At 50.7% G+C, this 15330-nt stretch overlaps 1 protein-coding gene across 2 annotated transcripts; it reads right to left on the bottom strand.

The window, feature by feature from the left end:
* Positions 1 to 48: 48 nt before the first annotated feature.
* On the bottom strand, positions 49 to 14191 carry LZTR1 (leucine zipper like post translational regulator 1). 2 transcript variants are annotated; one of them, XM_061561078.1, is made up of 20 exons: positions 13923 to 14191; positions 13530 to 13592; positions 12491 to 12547; positions 11560 to 11639; positions 11276 to 11384; positions 10716 to 10799; positions 10170 to 10227; positions 9488 to 9627; positions 8938 to 9157; positions 8397 to 8507; positions 7455 to 7547; positions 6302 to 6397; positions 5647 to 5839; positions 4742 to 4911; positions 4088 to 4247; positions 3510 to 3636; positions 2668 to 2817; positions 2097 to 2202; positions 1699 to 1779; positions 49 to 1063 (listed from the first exon to the last, which is right to left on the bottom strand). In XM_061561078.1, exons 1-20 carry the CDS (start codon positions 14066 to 14068, stop codon positions 944 to 946), a joined length of 2364 nt encoding a protein of 787 aa, XP_061417062.1. In that variant the 5' UTR covers positions 14069 to 14191; the 3' UTR covers positions 49 to 943. The 2 variants fall into 2 exon arrangements, with proteins under 2 accessions (XP_061417062.1, XP_061417063.1); XM_061561079.1 differs by having other exon boundaries at positions 8956 to 9157.
* Between the last annotated feature and the right edge of the window lie 1139 nt (positions 14192 to 15330).

Genomic DNA, 15330 nt, shown 5'->3' with positions numbered 1-15330 from the left:
AAAAACTGTGAAAATGTGTCTTCACCAAAACCAATGTACCTTATCGGATCTCGCTTAAATATTTTAATAAAAGTTTTACATTTATCAAAGGAACAAAAAAAAACATCGACATCAATTTCCAAGACTTACCACTGAAACGTACGTAAATATTGTTCCCATTGAGGCCATTCTGCTCGTAAGCTTATAAAGTTCGCTGCGCATCCTGAACGCAATCCGCTCATATACATTTTACACCGTGTGTATACTTTGTCTATTAAAAGTGCTTCAGACGGTGGAGGGTAAGACTAGTACAGCAGAAACAGCGATGGGTTTGTACAAATGTAATAAGTTAGATTAGACCTAAATGCTCGTGTTAGTGTGAGGGTGGATGTCCCAGGCATGAGTAGGTGAGCTCCGACATGCTTAGTGCCGCATGACATGGGTTAACAGCTTGCTGGTCGATGAGCCCACACCAGATACTTAAATTGTTGGTACCGCCTGAGATTGCAAAACCTTCTGAGGTACCGAGTTATTTATATGGTGAATATGAATTAATTATTTGATAACCCCACTCATTTGAAATGGTTATCACTGTTATTGGCCTTCTGTTTATATGGATAATATGAATTCATTATTTTAGAAACAAACTTATTTGAAATGTTCATCACATAATTCACGGTTGTTGGCTAAAAAAAGGTAGAACCACTCCGGTGAAATGAGTAAGGTCATATTAATAACTAAAGTTTTACTACATTAGGTGGTACCAATTTGTTCTCTGGCCCGTAGACAAAGTAAGTGCAGTTGTGGAACGACCATGTAGCGCTGTACCGCTTTCTGAGTGCACGACCCATAGCAACGAGGGTATGTGCACGTTTGTGTGCGCGTGCGGGGTGAGCTAAGCGCAGTACGGTTACACGCGCACGGTGGTGTGCTCGGTCATGTGTGTCGGTACGTGCTGGTGGAACTATATGTCGGGACACGCGATGTCCACACACTGCCTCTCCGTGACGTGCTCCGCTAGCGAATCGATCACGTCCAGCAGCAACTCCCGACTCAACGAACGGAGTTTGGGCAACTTGGACACCTTAACGCAACACAAGAAAACAAATATACGAGAAGCATGATGAACGGGCAAACTCAAGAAACGGCAAAACTGAACCAAAAGTTTACAAGTCGTGCTCAAAACAAAATAGTGAGCAAGTGCTGAAAAGGAAACGAGCTCAGCACTAATGGTGAAATAAATGTCATACAAGGTTTGTGCCTTAAAGTGCAGGCCGGTGAAAGTGCAGCGCAGTGCCATGCATAACTCGGGATGGGTTAACTCGGTCACACGTGGCTGGTGGGAGAGCCACCTGGTCTGAGTGGCGCCATAGCCCCCACTGCCAGCAACTGGCGCAGAAAGCGCAGCGTGGCACATTTGACGCGCGCGAGACACGAGGCGACGCTGTCCTTCAGGAGCTCCACCAGTGCCCTTCCACCCAGCGCCGCCTTGGTGACGGCGCCCCCGTCCGGTGGGGCGACAAGAAGTGCCCCCGTGACCCCCGCGGCAGGGGGGCCACGGCAATCGCTTGGCACCACGCAAGTGATGACGGTGTTGAACGGCGGCGTTAGCCGTACGGCGCTAGCGACCGGGTGGGGACGGGTTAGGGGACCGCGGTGCTGCTGCTGCTGCTGCCGATGTCGGCACCACCGCAGCTCATGCCCTGGGGGGCGACCCACCTTGGTGAAGTGGTGCACGATGATGTGTAGGCAGTGCTTCTTCATGTCGACTGCCTGCGTCTTGTCGGCCGCCTCCAGGATCTGAGGAGGTGCCTTAAAGTTACGTTACCCACAGCTGGTGTGGTACATGCCAAGCACAGCCAACGTAGGCACACGCTCGAGCTCTTTGTAGTTGTGATTTTTTTGAAGTGGCAGAACAAAACTTCTATCGTTTCCACCTAGTGTGCTGAATTATTGAATGAAAATATTTGCAACTTTTATCTCAACTGAACGGCATCTATAATGCATGAGCAATCATTTACGAGAAACAGTCCAGCTGACATTTACACACGCTCAATAAGTAGGCCAACAGGAGGCACGAATGCCATTTACCAAACTGGCTTTGCTCACGCACTCACCTGCAGCACATTCTGGAAGGTGACGTTCATCTCCAGGTTCTGCTTGCAGTATGCCTGCAACCGGTTGTTGGTGAAGCCGTAGTAGTACGGTGCCGAGAACAAGTAGCTGTGCAGTGGCTGAGGGTCAAGGGTCAACCGCAAGCGGTACGCATCCCAAGGTTCAAACGTCCCTCATTGCCAACATCGCTGTTTTTATTTTCAAACAGCCAATTGTTTCCCTCTACAAAAGAGTAATTTTGTTGGTGGCTTTTATAAATTACACTAAAAGGCATATTTATAATTGCCTGAAACGTTAAACTCAATCGCAAGTCAAATTGTAGTCCAGTAATTCACCGATTGAAATTACAAAGAGCACAATTTAAACTCCAAAATGCTTTAAAGGAGTCTTACATTGTTGATCCAAGGGAAGGAATGTGCCTGGGAGGACGTTAATTGCGATTGATGGAATCATCTGGTGCGCAGGTGTTGCTATTTCGCAGGAACATGACAGACGGTCACCCAGCAGATGACCGACCACGTCCGAATCACCCTGAACATCGGCGCTCACTCGCTCACTCACACACGAGGATACAGAGAGTCCTCCGGCGGCATGTTGACGTCGCCGTAGTAAATGTAGCGCAGCATGGAGGCGAAGGCCTGCCGGCTGGGCACCATCTCGCCGATGGAGATGTTCACCTTGCCGTCCTCCGGCATGAAGGAGCGAAACATCGCCTCGAAGTAGCTGTTCGCAGGGCACCGGCGAGACGGGGGACAGGGCGGCGGGTCGGCAAATGAGGAACGTGCGCGACCGAGCTGCCTCGACGTCCGTGTTCACAGCAGCTCGCCCAGTAGGACGGAGCGGTTGAAAGCGTTGGAGAACAGCGGAGCCTTTCATCGACAAGTTTTATGTGTTGCCTAAAGGGTATGCATTCGTGTGTATTGTGTATAAGAAATTGGATACGTTAGCGTGTGTGGGATAATGGGTGCGTGGGTGGAGCGGGATCATTGCCGAAGTGTATGGCGCACTACTAACCCGGTAACCCGAGTTCAATTCCCAACCACAGCTAAAATTAGTGCCGAGTGGCACCATAACTGGTCCTGGGCCTCTCCTAGGTCGACGCATAATTAAATGAGTACCTGGTGCAATCTGTAAACATCAGCACTGGGGAGACAAAGGTGCCTGGCCTTGACCCTAACCACACCATCCCCTGGTGGTGTGGTTAGGGTGTTGAAAGCTACAGGGAGGATTTTCCTTTGACCTTTTAGAACAAAGATCAGCGTGGGTCGTCATGTGAGCAAATACTGGCATTGTATTATAATGGATGTTCACTTGAGGGTCAAATGCAAGGTCACAGCTTCGAGCCAGCGTGCAAGTTTGCTTCAGCGGCAACCGGAACACAATCACAGGTTAATGCATGCAGCAGCATGGGCCACCTGGAGCGTGCGGCAAGGATGGCCTTGTGCGCCGGCGACGGCTGTCCATCCAGCAGCAGCGTGATGTCACAGAACTCAAGGCCGCCCCCCTCCAGGTAGCTCTTCATGTCCTGCACCAGGGACGTTCCTGAGAGCAGAGATGACGAAGGCCAAGCCGGCCAGCAAACCGTGGTGAAGAGTGAGAGCCAGGGAATAAATAACGTACAAAGACAAAGATCCCTCGTATAGCCTTAAGACACTGTTGGGTCAAGTGCTGTCCAGCGAGCACCTATGAAGGCCGGCACAGCACACAAGGAGGTGGGTGGCCAGCACCACGCCTGGCCACATTTGTCTCCCAAGTGGTAATGTTTACACACCGCACCAGGTACTCATCTGAGGCGGAGTCGTCCTAGGGGAGGCCCAGGACCGGTTCGGATAATCGTCACTGGTGTTGACCGTGAGCGGGAATCGAACTTGGGTTACCGGGTTCGTAGCGCAGCGCGCTGACCGCTAGGCTAACCGCGAGAGACAGGGAATAAATAACGCACGTACACATGCACGCACTCATCCCCCGTGCAACCACATGGGCGCGTCCTCACCGATGTCGATGGGCTGCTCGGGCTGGCTGCTGCGCGGCGGAGGATGTTCCTTGCGCCGGACGATCTGCACGATGAGCGCCGGAAACAGGCTCTCAAACTCTCGGCTCATGATCACCTGGCTGAAATGGGAGTCCTTCACCACGAACTTTAGGCAGTACTCCTGTGCGGGGGAGGGGGGGGGACGCAAGCGAAGAGAGGGAAGGTCATTTGATTTGAACGAGGTAAGCGTTAAAAACAGGTGGCCTCAGAGCTAACCGGGTGGCACACAGCGAAAAACACAACCAAGGTAGATGGGTTGCTCAAAGATCAGGCGAGACAAAGATCTCTCGTACAGCCTTAACGGTCTGTTGGGGCAAGTGCTGTTAGCGAGTAGCACCTATGAAGGCCGGTACGGCACACGACAGGGTGGGTGGCCAGCACCACGCCCGGCCGCCTTAGTCTCAGAGGTCAGAGAGCACTGAGACAGCACCAGTAAGGTCCTGGGTTGGAATCCAGGTGGCCACGAGTGATTCAGCGAGCGCTGGATCACCAATTGATTAAGATGTGTCAAATCCACAGTCGTTTTTTGTCAATCCACTGCTGGATGAGGGCCTCCCCATTTACAACGCCACTACCCACCGACATGGCGCTCCGGCGACGCCGACGCCGCCGTACCTTGAGCATGTCGAGCTGCAGCATGTTGGCATTCTCCAGCACGGCCAGGACGTTGCCCAGGTCCACGGACGCCTGGATGTACTGCAGGCACAGCTGCTCGAGCCGCGCCAGCGCAAAGCACAGCGCCAGCCGGTACACGTCGCTCATCAGCAAGACGTCTTGCACGTGGCCTGGTGAGGTCACGCGGTGCCGTGGGGTCAACGTAGGGCGACGAGCGAGCGGGGACGGCGAGGGGGTGGAAGGGCGCAACGCGGTGGACGGTCGGCACCTTGCACGCAGTCATCGAGCTGCTCAGTTCGGTGACGTTTATTTTAGCATTGCGAGTCTGTAGAAGCTAAGTATGGGGGGTGTTTTGCAAGAAAGATGTGGGTTGCCTGTTGCTTATGGATATAACAGTTCAGTCTCTCGACGATTCTATCGTAATGCTTTGGGTCACCATCCGATCCAAATCGTTGATTTTTTCACCCTTGTGTGGCACTTGTGGAATCTACAGCGGCTGCGCTGTTTCAACAAACCAATCACGACGTGTTTCTTAATCGGAAATAATTCACTGTATTACATTTCGCTACAGTATACAGGAGTTTGTGGGTTCGATCCCGGCCCTGACACCTGATATTTAGAGTTTGCGTGTTCCCCCCGTGGTCGCATGGAAGGATTTTTCTCCGGCTCCTCCGATTGTACCCTCCACATTTATAAACATGCGTTTGAAGTATTTGGCCGCTATAAATTTCCACATGATAAGCCACTTCGTCGAGCTATAATTTGTGGCCAGGTCGCTTCTGAAAAAGAGCTACGTAGCTCAGTGGGCCTTACCTGGTGAAATAACAAAAATAATTTTAAATTGAATTCTATTCCGTGCGCACGTACAGAACGATTATTTTTAAAACGAGCGAATAGAAGGAAACCTTTGCGCGGGTACTGTATGCGGTCCGTGTAGAGGAACTGCAACAGCATCTCGAAGGGCTGCGCCTCGGCATTGCGCACGGCCACGCGCAGGGCGGGCGATGTGAGCGACTCGGGCGACGGTCGGCAGCCGGCCGCCTCGCGCAGCGACAGCGTCAGGCTCTCCTTCTCGCCCTTGCTCTCCTCGTTCTGCTTCTGCCGGCCGCCAGGGGAGAAAGCGGAAGAGAAGGATATCGGCCGCCGTCGCCGCCAATCACCACGATCATCGTCGTCATTGTTGCCATCCCCTTCCACAGCAGGTAGACGGTAATGGCCACCGGAGAAGAAAACAGTCACCTTAATCGTCATCAACCTCACCATTAACCGTGACCATGACAGGAAAATAACCATTATCATCAATGTAAATGCCATCGTCAATATCAGAGCAGGATGATAGACATCATTAACTTCACCATCATCCATCACACACAGGACGAGTCATCACTGTGATCATTAATGTCCTAAACCACCATCACATCATCCTTATAATCTTCCACAGCAGTGACAGCCATAACCACCACAACAGGGTAGAGACCGATGATGCTAACAGCAATGGTGATGGATCGCCATAACCACCATCACCACCATGTGCTCGTGAAGCCGCGGGCGTTGGCTTGCCTGCTTTGCGAGCTCCCTCGCCTGCACGATCTTCTTCCTCAGCCAGCTGCTGCGTGCCGTCACAATGGCGATGTGGGCCCTCACTCGCTCCTCTTTCTGTTGGGGCGGGGGGGTGGAATGGGAGCACCACGAGCGAGCTGAGTTTGCCGTGCCGTCGTTTCAAGCACTCCAGTTGCCTCCACGTATAATCACTCATTGTCTGCAATTATCATCTTAATACATAGAGGACTAAAGCGCTTGGGATTTTTTGGAAGTGCAGACTCCCTGCCTGGCTGCTGCTTACCAGATTGTAACAATTCTAGATTTGAAGCTTTCGTGACTGCAAAGATTCATATTCTTAGGTTTTTTCGGTTAAGTCACGTAAGTAAAACATCAAAATAAAAATAAAATAAAAAAATAAAAATCACGACGTTTCGGAGGCAACACAAGTCTCCGTCATCAGGTGGGACCGTCACAGCCGAATTAGCTGCATCAAGTGAAGCAATGATTCAAGATGTAATCCCTTATAAGCAAGTTGAAGGGAGGTGGAGAGGGGGGGGGAGAGCTTATCAGACTGTGGTAGCCAATGAATGGAAACGTATCGGGAGGGAGGAGGAGCGGTGATCAAAGACTGCACGCAGTGCTCAACACAATGAATGGAAACGTATCATTCATTGTGTTGAGCACTGCGTGCAGTCTTTGATCACCGCTCCTCCTCCCTCCCGATACGTTTCCATTCATTGGCTACCACAGTCTGATAAGCTCTCCCCCCCCTCTCCACCTCCCTTCAACTTGCTTATAAGGGATTACATCTTGAATCATTGCTTCACTTGATGCAGCTAATTCGGCTGTGACGGTCCCACCTGATGACGGAGACTTGTGTTGCCTCCGAAACGTCGTGATTTTTTATTTTTTTATTTTTATTTTATTTTTATTTTGATGTTTTACTTACGTGACTTAACCGAAAAAACCTAAGAATAAGATTGTAACAATTTTGTATGAACGGCTATGCTATAAATAAAACTAAAACATGATAATAAAAATCCACATTCAACAAGGGAAAACTCACAATAATCCAAGTTCAGTGTGCAGACGGGCATTCGATGTACTGGTGCGTGTCTACATGTGTTCTTGCGTGTGCGCTGGTGCGTGCGTGTGCCTGTGCATCCTTCACCTCCCCCACGATGAACTCGACGTCGCAAAACTGCCGGTTCTCCCAGAGCCGCCCGTAATCCTCGTGCAGGGTGCACTTGGGGTAGGAGGAGAACTGCGCGGGCAAAGAGATCAACGCTGCTCGTCAGGTGGGGGAGGGGGGGAAGCGTTCCACTTTATCAGACCGTCAGTGGCCTCAAGCGATCTGGTATTACGGCCATAGGCCATTCAATGTGTGTTTTTTTTATTGGCAGGACAAATTCACTGCTGGATGAAGGCCTTCCCAAGCCAAGTGGGTCATGAAGGTAATTTGACCGCACTCACACTGGTCAGTGCCAGTTGTAGAAGGCAGTGCTACAGCGCCCTAGAAAAAAAACAATGCATGGCGATAGATTGAGAATGGAGAGGCAAGACAGAGTTCATACGGAGGCAGGCTAAGATACAGAGGTAGGCAGGGATGATCTTGAAGACAGTCTTCTTCTTGTCGTGTGCCTGATGCAGATGCGAGCAACAAGCACAACTTCACATTCATGTAGTCAAACCAGATAACCGTATCTGGAGCAGCGGAGTGTATCGCTGTAATGTCTCCTTCGTACTTGTGGATCGGGCATGACGTCATTATACGTTGTACGGTCAATTCTGAATGACCGTAGTTTTTAATTTTACATTTGCGCATCAGGTATCCGCATCTGCCATGATTTGTGCAGATGCGATTTAGGGTGGACCATGAGCTTTGTGGAAGATCCAGACAGTGAGAGCGAGCTTGTAGTTATTCTGAGACTGGACAGGGAAGCAATGCACGGGACTGCGGACTGGCGTGCTGTGAACCCGTTCATGAGAATATTTATTTAGATGAGCGAATGAGAAGCCTAGCTTCCTCCAGACACCAAGACGATCGTCATGGGGATGTGAGCGGGAGGGTGCGGTGGAGGGGTGGAATATGGGGCAGGGGGGCGGGAGCCACCTGGAAGCGGTACATCTCTCCGCTGCGCGTATTGTTGTCCACCGTGCCGCCGAAGATGTACATGGCGTCCCCGATGACGGCCGCCGCGTGGAACACCCGCCCGCTCGGCAGCTGTGCACACAGTGAGGTCTTACAGTGAGGTCTTACAGTGAGGTCGCGCAGTAAAGAGACGCGGCCCAGACACGGCCAGCTGCCACAGAGGTCAGAGCGCCGAGTTGGCACCAATGAGATCCTCGCTTTCCAATCCAGGCAGCTTGACCGTGATAGAATCTTTTTTGCGACCACCAATCTTTTCTACTTGTACACAAACTTTACAGCAACTGCACACTGCACCCACCTGATAGTTGTTAGACAAGGGAAGCAGTGGAGTTGAAAAACACCGCTTTGAGGAATCCTAGCAGTAGCACAGCATGGTTGGCAAGGGCCCTTGTGCAAGCAGTGAAATGGAACCCCTGTATCAACTTCCCCCATATTTGTACCCAGTCGCTCGGCTGCCCGTGCTAACTAGTCTACCCGTACCCATGTGCCCAGCAATGCTCACAAGCATCGCGTCGATCACCTCGCTGTCCGGGTTGGCCTGCACCACCTCCCAGCTGCGCGAGTCTGTGTCATAACTGTGCAGCTCGTTGGGCAGCGTGTTGTCGGCAGCGCCGCCAAACACGTACAGGTGCCGGTCAAATGTCACCATCGTGTGGCCGTAACGGCGCTGGGGTGGTGGGGGCGACCCACGCAGAAGGTGCTCCGTGGGGATGCGGCTCCAGCTGGGGGTCGGCAGGGGTCGGCAGCAGGGGGTGGGGGGGGGAGGCGAGATGCAGGTATAGGGGAAGGGGGGGAACAAGGGAAATCGTTAATAATTTTCCCATCGAGGAGTTTGTCACTGGCGACCGTTTTGGCAAATAACTTGGAAAAATATAAAAGGCTGGCCGTGCTACAGTCGCACGATTTAAAAAGGTTCGTGGCAGCCGAGCACGGAAACGGTGCTACGAGTTAAATGAATTCGCAGGCGACGCCGCTGTGGCCGTGGGGCTGCAGCTGCTGAGGGGCGCGGCGATGATAGCGAGGGACGGAGGGACAGAGGAGGGCCGACGTACATGCGCTGTGTGAAGTGGAACTGGAAGAGGCTATTGGTGATCTTGGCGCCACTCTGCCCGGAGAAGACGAACATGCGGTCGCGGCACACGGCCACGGGGAAGTTGCAGCACGACGGTGGGATCTCCCCGCTCTGCTCAATCTGCGTTACGCACGGAGACACAAATGCCGTTAGCAAGCACCTATTAAGGCTCGCACACGGCACACGAGGGGATGGGTGGCCAGCCCCTACACCCAGACGACGTTGCCTCTCCAATGCTTATGTTTACAGACCGCACCAAGTATTCATTTTAAGGCTGAGTCGACCTTGGGAAGCTCCAGGGGACCGGTTCAGATATTCGGCATTAATCTTGGCTGTGAGCGGGAATCGAACTCAGGTTGCCGGGTTCGTTGCACATCGTGTTAACCACTACACTACCGCACATGGCAAAGACACGTGTGCACGAAAAATAAACCTTATTTATTCTAAAAAATCTCATTTAATATTTAGAAAAATGTTGCTGCAAGAGTAGGTCATTGTATGCCGGCGTCACTGTCAAAAGTTGCAAAATTACTCCAAAAAATGACCTGCAAATGACTCCATTGGAATATACATAGCAATCAACACCCCCTACTGCAGGACCCTCAAAACCTTACAACCAAAAACAAGAACCATTTTCTGGATGCACAGACCGTGAGCCTTACCTCTTCCCAACAGGCCGCTTCCCGATTGAGCAGGCATATCGTCCACATGTCGTTCAACCTGCAGTCATAAACCGAAAGTGCACACACCAGCACTTTACTTCCCAATGCTTAGGTTAAAATGGAATGCAACACAATTTGGATTTAAATAGCGTCGCTTCTAAATGCGACGGCGTCTTAAGATACTGAACAGAAATAGTCGGGACTATTTATATTATGCAAAAAAGGGGGCAGACAGGCACTCAGTCAAGTGGCAGAGAGGAAAAAAAAGGGCGTACGCCTTCACTTGAATAGACGCTGGGGGCAGAAAGCAGATAGCCGACGAAGGAAATTCCAAACTATGGGGCAGCAGAGGAGAACTAATCACACATTCCAATGCAATAAAAATAAACTTTTTATTGCATTGGTATATTTGTGAAAAAAATTCACATTTTGATGACTCTTAAACTTCAATGTGAGCTCATAGAGTCCATTAGTGGAGGATCCTTCCCATAAATGTCTCGACTCCTTTCTATCTCTCACTCTCTCACACCCCCCGACATCACTTACCGTGCATTGCCGTCGTATCCGGCAAAGATCCACAGCTTGTCCTCGTAGACGGTGGCGCCATGTGCGGAGCGAGCTACGGGGAGCCTGCACGCGCCGCACAGCGTCGCTCAAATGCCGCTCATTCCGCGCGCAGCATAACAATCCGTTTGTTCAATAAGAATATTATTCATTGGCCAGGGATGCTGCCGTAGTGTAATGGCTAGCACAATGGAATTAGAATCCAGAGGTCGGTGGTTGGATTTTCCAGTGTGGCAAGTTTCTTGAATAGCCCGCCTCTGTCCAACCAGCAGTGTCAATGGGGAGACCAGTTAGTTGATCGGCAGGTCGTGTGTGGTGGGATAACGTGTGCGTACTCACATCTCAATCAAACTGTCTGGACAATGTGGAAGAGTAGGCCAAAACATCCTCTACAGGGGCTCACTCAAGCGGAAGGGTCTGTTGTTGAGGCCCTTCCACCAACAGTGGCGTCAGCAGATAATTGCAGGGCAGCACCTTTAACTTTACCTATTCTGAATTCTCATGTAAACATTAACGGTGTTCACCAGGCCCTGCCGACTCACCGGCCTTCCACTTTCCACTCGGTCCACTGCCCGGTGGCGAACTTGTACTCAAACATGTCATTCTTGTTCTTGAGGTTGGAGTTGGAGTAAATATCGCCCGTGTAGCCGCCTGAAACGTGAACAAATGCCCGCAATTAAACATTCATAATTAATCACTATAAGTCGAATCATTTCAAAACACTGGAAAATAAAGCCGGGACACAACAACAGTGTGAGCAACACTGGTGTCATGAGAGCGTGAACACATTCACAGCGCGAGCGGGAGGTGAGAATGTGCGGCCCACCGAAGACGAACATGCTGCTTCCGTGTACGACCGCCGAGTGGTGGTAGCGTGGGGCAGGCGGGACACCCATCGTGAATGCCCTGCAATGCACACGAACATGCATGTACAGCCCTATGTAAATCTACTGCTGGATGAATGCCTCCCCATGCTGTCTGGGTCATGGGGGGGAGGGGGGTGGAGGATTTGACCATAATTTTCCATGCTGTGTTTTTTTACTTTATTTCCTCAATTTCATTTTTTAGAGGCGAAACAAACCCATGTCTGTGATTTTTTTTCATTATTAAACTAACGGTTTGCCATTTTTTTCCACAGCCTTAGAGCAAAAAAAGATCACTCCTAATGGAATTCTATGACACGGTCTACATTCATATATTCAAGTAGAGCAGCGGTGGTGAGCCTTTTATGGGGCCAGAATAGGACTTTCAAAAACCTTTTTTGTGGCTATGCATTAGCACGAATCTCTGTCACGACTGTCACAAGAGGCACTTGCGGTGTCAGAAATGACTGAGCTCACTAGAATTAGAAACGCGGTGTTGCCAGGTCGAGAAGACTCCCCTCTAGTACCCAATTATCAGAGCACTCAACACATTCCACATGACACTACTTTAAAAGAAAACATACATAATACATACTATACGACGTTTCTGCCACTGATCCTTCTTATTAGCACGTCTGCTCTCGAGAAAGGACTTTTAAGGCAGTGTTATCTACAAATGTGTTATTTACGCTTGTGCTCAACTGTCAATGCAACATGACCAAATAATTAGTACCCAATTAGTGCAGCTAAGAGGCTTGCAGTAATGGCTAAATAGAATCTACATGATAGTGCTCATGTCGTCAAGGGATGGATGTTCCCAACCCCTGCTGTGTAGGGTTCGTCTTGTGATTCTGACTACTGCAGTCATATTACAAACACACGAAAGAGACTCACCTCCCCCAGGAGCAGTCCTTAACATCAAACCTCAGCAGGTCGTTGAGCATATTCTTCCTGCATGAAAAGACAAAAATAAATGGTGACCCGGACCATAACCCACCAACGGAATGACATGTGCAATTAAAACGTCATACCTTAATCCACAGCCCTCTATAAATCCATTGCCGCGTGAAGGCCTCACCACACTGTGTTATTCGTGTTGGTTATTTGACCAAATTTAACCACCCTGGTCAGTGTGGGTTGAAGGCAGGGGTACCCCAAGACCGAGGTCAGATATCACTCACCATTCAAGTGAGACGTGGCCTGGGATCAAAACTCAGGTCACCGGATTTGCAGAGCACCGCTTTGGATAGGAACTCAACAAATAATTTCCCCCCGATGAATGGACTGATTGCCTATCACTGCAGGAGCGTAATTGCTGGCAGTGTAGAACCGCGTCCCTCGGCTCGTTTGAGCGGGGAGTCATTCTCACGTTTGCCTTTGGTTGGGAAATGCAATTGGGTCAAGCCAAGACCTGCTGTGGGCATCACAGGGCAGTGCCGCCAAACTGCTTCACCTGTACTCCTCACGCTGCCCTGTCTATCCACCCGTCTTTAACCCGCACAGACCAGCACAGCTAAGTTTGGTGAAATAACCTCCACGATCCGCACCGCGTGGAGTGGGCCCTCATCCAGCAGTGGATTGACAACAGAGCCGTACAAAGCACGCATCCTCGATGCATATGCAAAACCCGTCAGCAGTTCTCGGAGGAAGTGCATTTGCCACATACAAAACCAGATTTGAGCAAAAGACAGCCGGTTTCCATCTCATCCGGACTCAAAGTCTGCCTCTGGAAACCACTTCCACACACACACACGCTACGAGGACCCATGGGCTTGGCTAACATGAATACTATAGGCGGGGAAACCATAACGCTTATCTTTTATGGTTGTCCGGCCGTGCACGACTGCTGTAGTATTCTGTGGGGGGTTTTCCCCCTCATCGTTGACAAGATTTCGACGCGTAGTGATAAGAAAAAGTGGGCAAAGACCTTTACCCATTGTCTCCTCCAAACACGTAGATGGCATCTTTGTAGGCGACAACGGTGTGTTTGCTCCTCCTGGCAGGGGACGTAAGAAAATGTAACGATTACTAAACCACAAGCACCGGCTACAAATCATTGCCTGTTACTGCCCCCTGTAACGATGTCACCGATTATATCAATGCAGACACCAATAACAGTACAGTATATCGCTTTAAAGTATATATATATTTTAGCTTTTCCTCGTTAACGGAGCTTCAAACTCCTTATCTCCCAAGAGCATACCACGCAAGCAAGAGGAGCGAGGTTCAATAAATCAAAAGCCGCGTGAATTGTATCTATTTAATCGCAGCGACGTTACACGTGCGGCCTAACACCGGACACGGAGCCTCGGCCTCGCCTGCTCACCTCGCCCCGACGAACTCGTCACAGGGCGGCAGGCGCCGCCAGCGATGCACCGTTTCGAAGGGCCCGAAATTCAGCGTCAGATACTCGACGCAATCCGAGCAGCTGTGGTCAAAGTCGACGTTAGGCGCCACGTTGGTGGTGGACATGGCGGTCCGTTTGGTCCACTCGGTTTTTTTGCTCTAATATTGGGTCGAAATGTAAATTCGCCTCGGTTTGTTTTGGTCGTGATGCGCGGCCATTGTCGGTGACGGCGCAGGGGGCGGAGGCGTAGTAGCCCCCCCCCCCATCCCAGCCCCCCCCCCAATCCCCCCCCCCCAATCCCCCCCCATCCCATCCCCCCCAATCCCCCCCCCAATCCCCCCCCCCAATCCCAGCCCCCCCCCCAATCCCCCCCCCATCCCAGCCCCCCCCACCACCGTTCCCCCCCCCCCCCCATCGCCAATCCCCCCCCACCATCAATAGTACGGAGTTAGACTGATGGCCTTAATCTAAGTTGTCTTGTGGTTGTTGTTGTTTGACTTGCATCCCACTGAGTTTTGCACAGTGTTGGTGTACGGTGCTTTTTCTGCAATATTTTGCTGTCTTTTCTTGGATTTTCTATTTGCACTTAGTCACATATTCACTTTAAGATGTTTTCTTGTTCATGTTTTAGTTTTTTGTTTGTTGCGGTTGCACCCGATTCAAGAGCCGAATGGCTCACAGGGCTATGCCTAATAAATGAACTTGAACTTGAACACCCCCATCCCCCCACCAACCCTCCCCAATTGGCCAAGGGGGTGGGGAGTCCCATGACGTTAGGCGGAACAAAACTTTTTTTAAAGTTTCGCCAAGAACCGTGGACAAAATTGCACGCTTTGGGAGTTCTGTTGAGACGACGAAGACCACTGGGAGACACGGATTCGAGAGCGTAAGCAGGCAAGCGTCGCGACTTTCAATTGTTATGGATAGTCAAAAGAAAAATGGGCAAGAAGGGTGTGGGTGTGTGGACTCAAAGTGCACCTGGCCTGGCACAGGCGCCGTTGTGACGTCACCGTCACTTAGTGTTGGTTAAGAATGATGAGCGGGAGTGGCAGCCCAGGAATGGAAACACATCCGAGATAATGTCGGGAAGTCAGTAGCGAATACATTTAAGTGGAATGTTGCACCGCGGGGGATATAAGCACCGGCTTGGTTTGAGGTGCTGTCATCCAGCAGTGGAATGATCACGACGGATGATAAATTACACACAATCTTAAACACCATTAAAACAATTACTGTAACTTTTTGCTGGGCCATAAAATCGAAACAGTTACGCAATTGGGCCGTAACTAATCTTGTTCTGTGAAGAAAAACATCGTACAGGATCTGAAACAGTTCCACGGATCACTTCCTCCGGCCTAAAGGACGAGAGGTTGGCAGAGCCCAATCA

The sequence above is a fragment of the Lethenteron reissneri genome, chromosome 27 (assembly GCF_015708825.2).
Source record: "Lethenteron reissneri isolate LAM-NWPU_2019-01 chromosome 27, ASM1570882v1, whole genome shotgun sequence".
NCBI classification, from domain to species: Eukaryota; Metazoa; Chordata; class Hyperoartia; order Petromyzontiformes; family Petromyzontidae; genus Lethenteron; species Lethenteron reissneri.
This window is presented reverse-complemented; position numbering and strand designations above follow the sequence as displayed.

Bases quoted from the DNA above. Each gene is read 5' to 3' on its own strand.
- LZTR1 (XM_061561078.1), bottom strand. From the start codon at position 14,068: ATGTCCACCACCAACGTGGCGCCTAACGTCGACTTTGACCACAGCTGC. The intron at 13,593-13,922 runs GTGAGCAGGCGA...GTCCCCTGCCAG, and splicing joins GACGAGTTCGTCGGGGCGAG to GAGGAGCAAACACACCGTTG. The intron at 11,640-12,490 runs GTGAGTCTCTTT...TGTGCATTGCAG, and splicing joins AAGGACTGCTCCTGGGGGAG to GGCATTCACGATGGGTGTCC.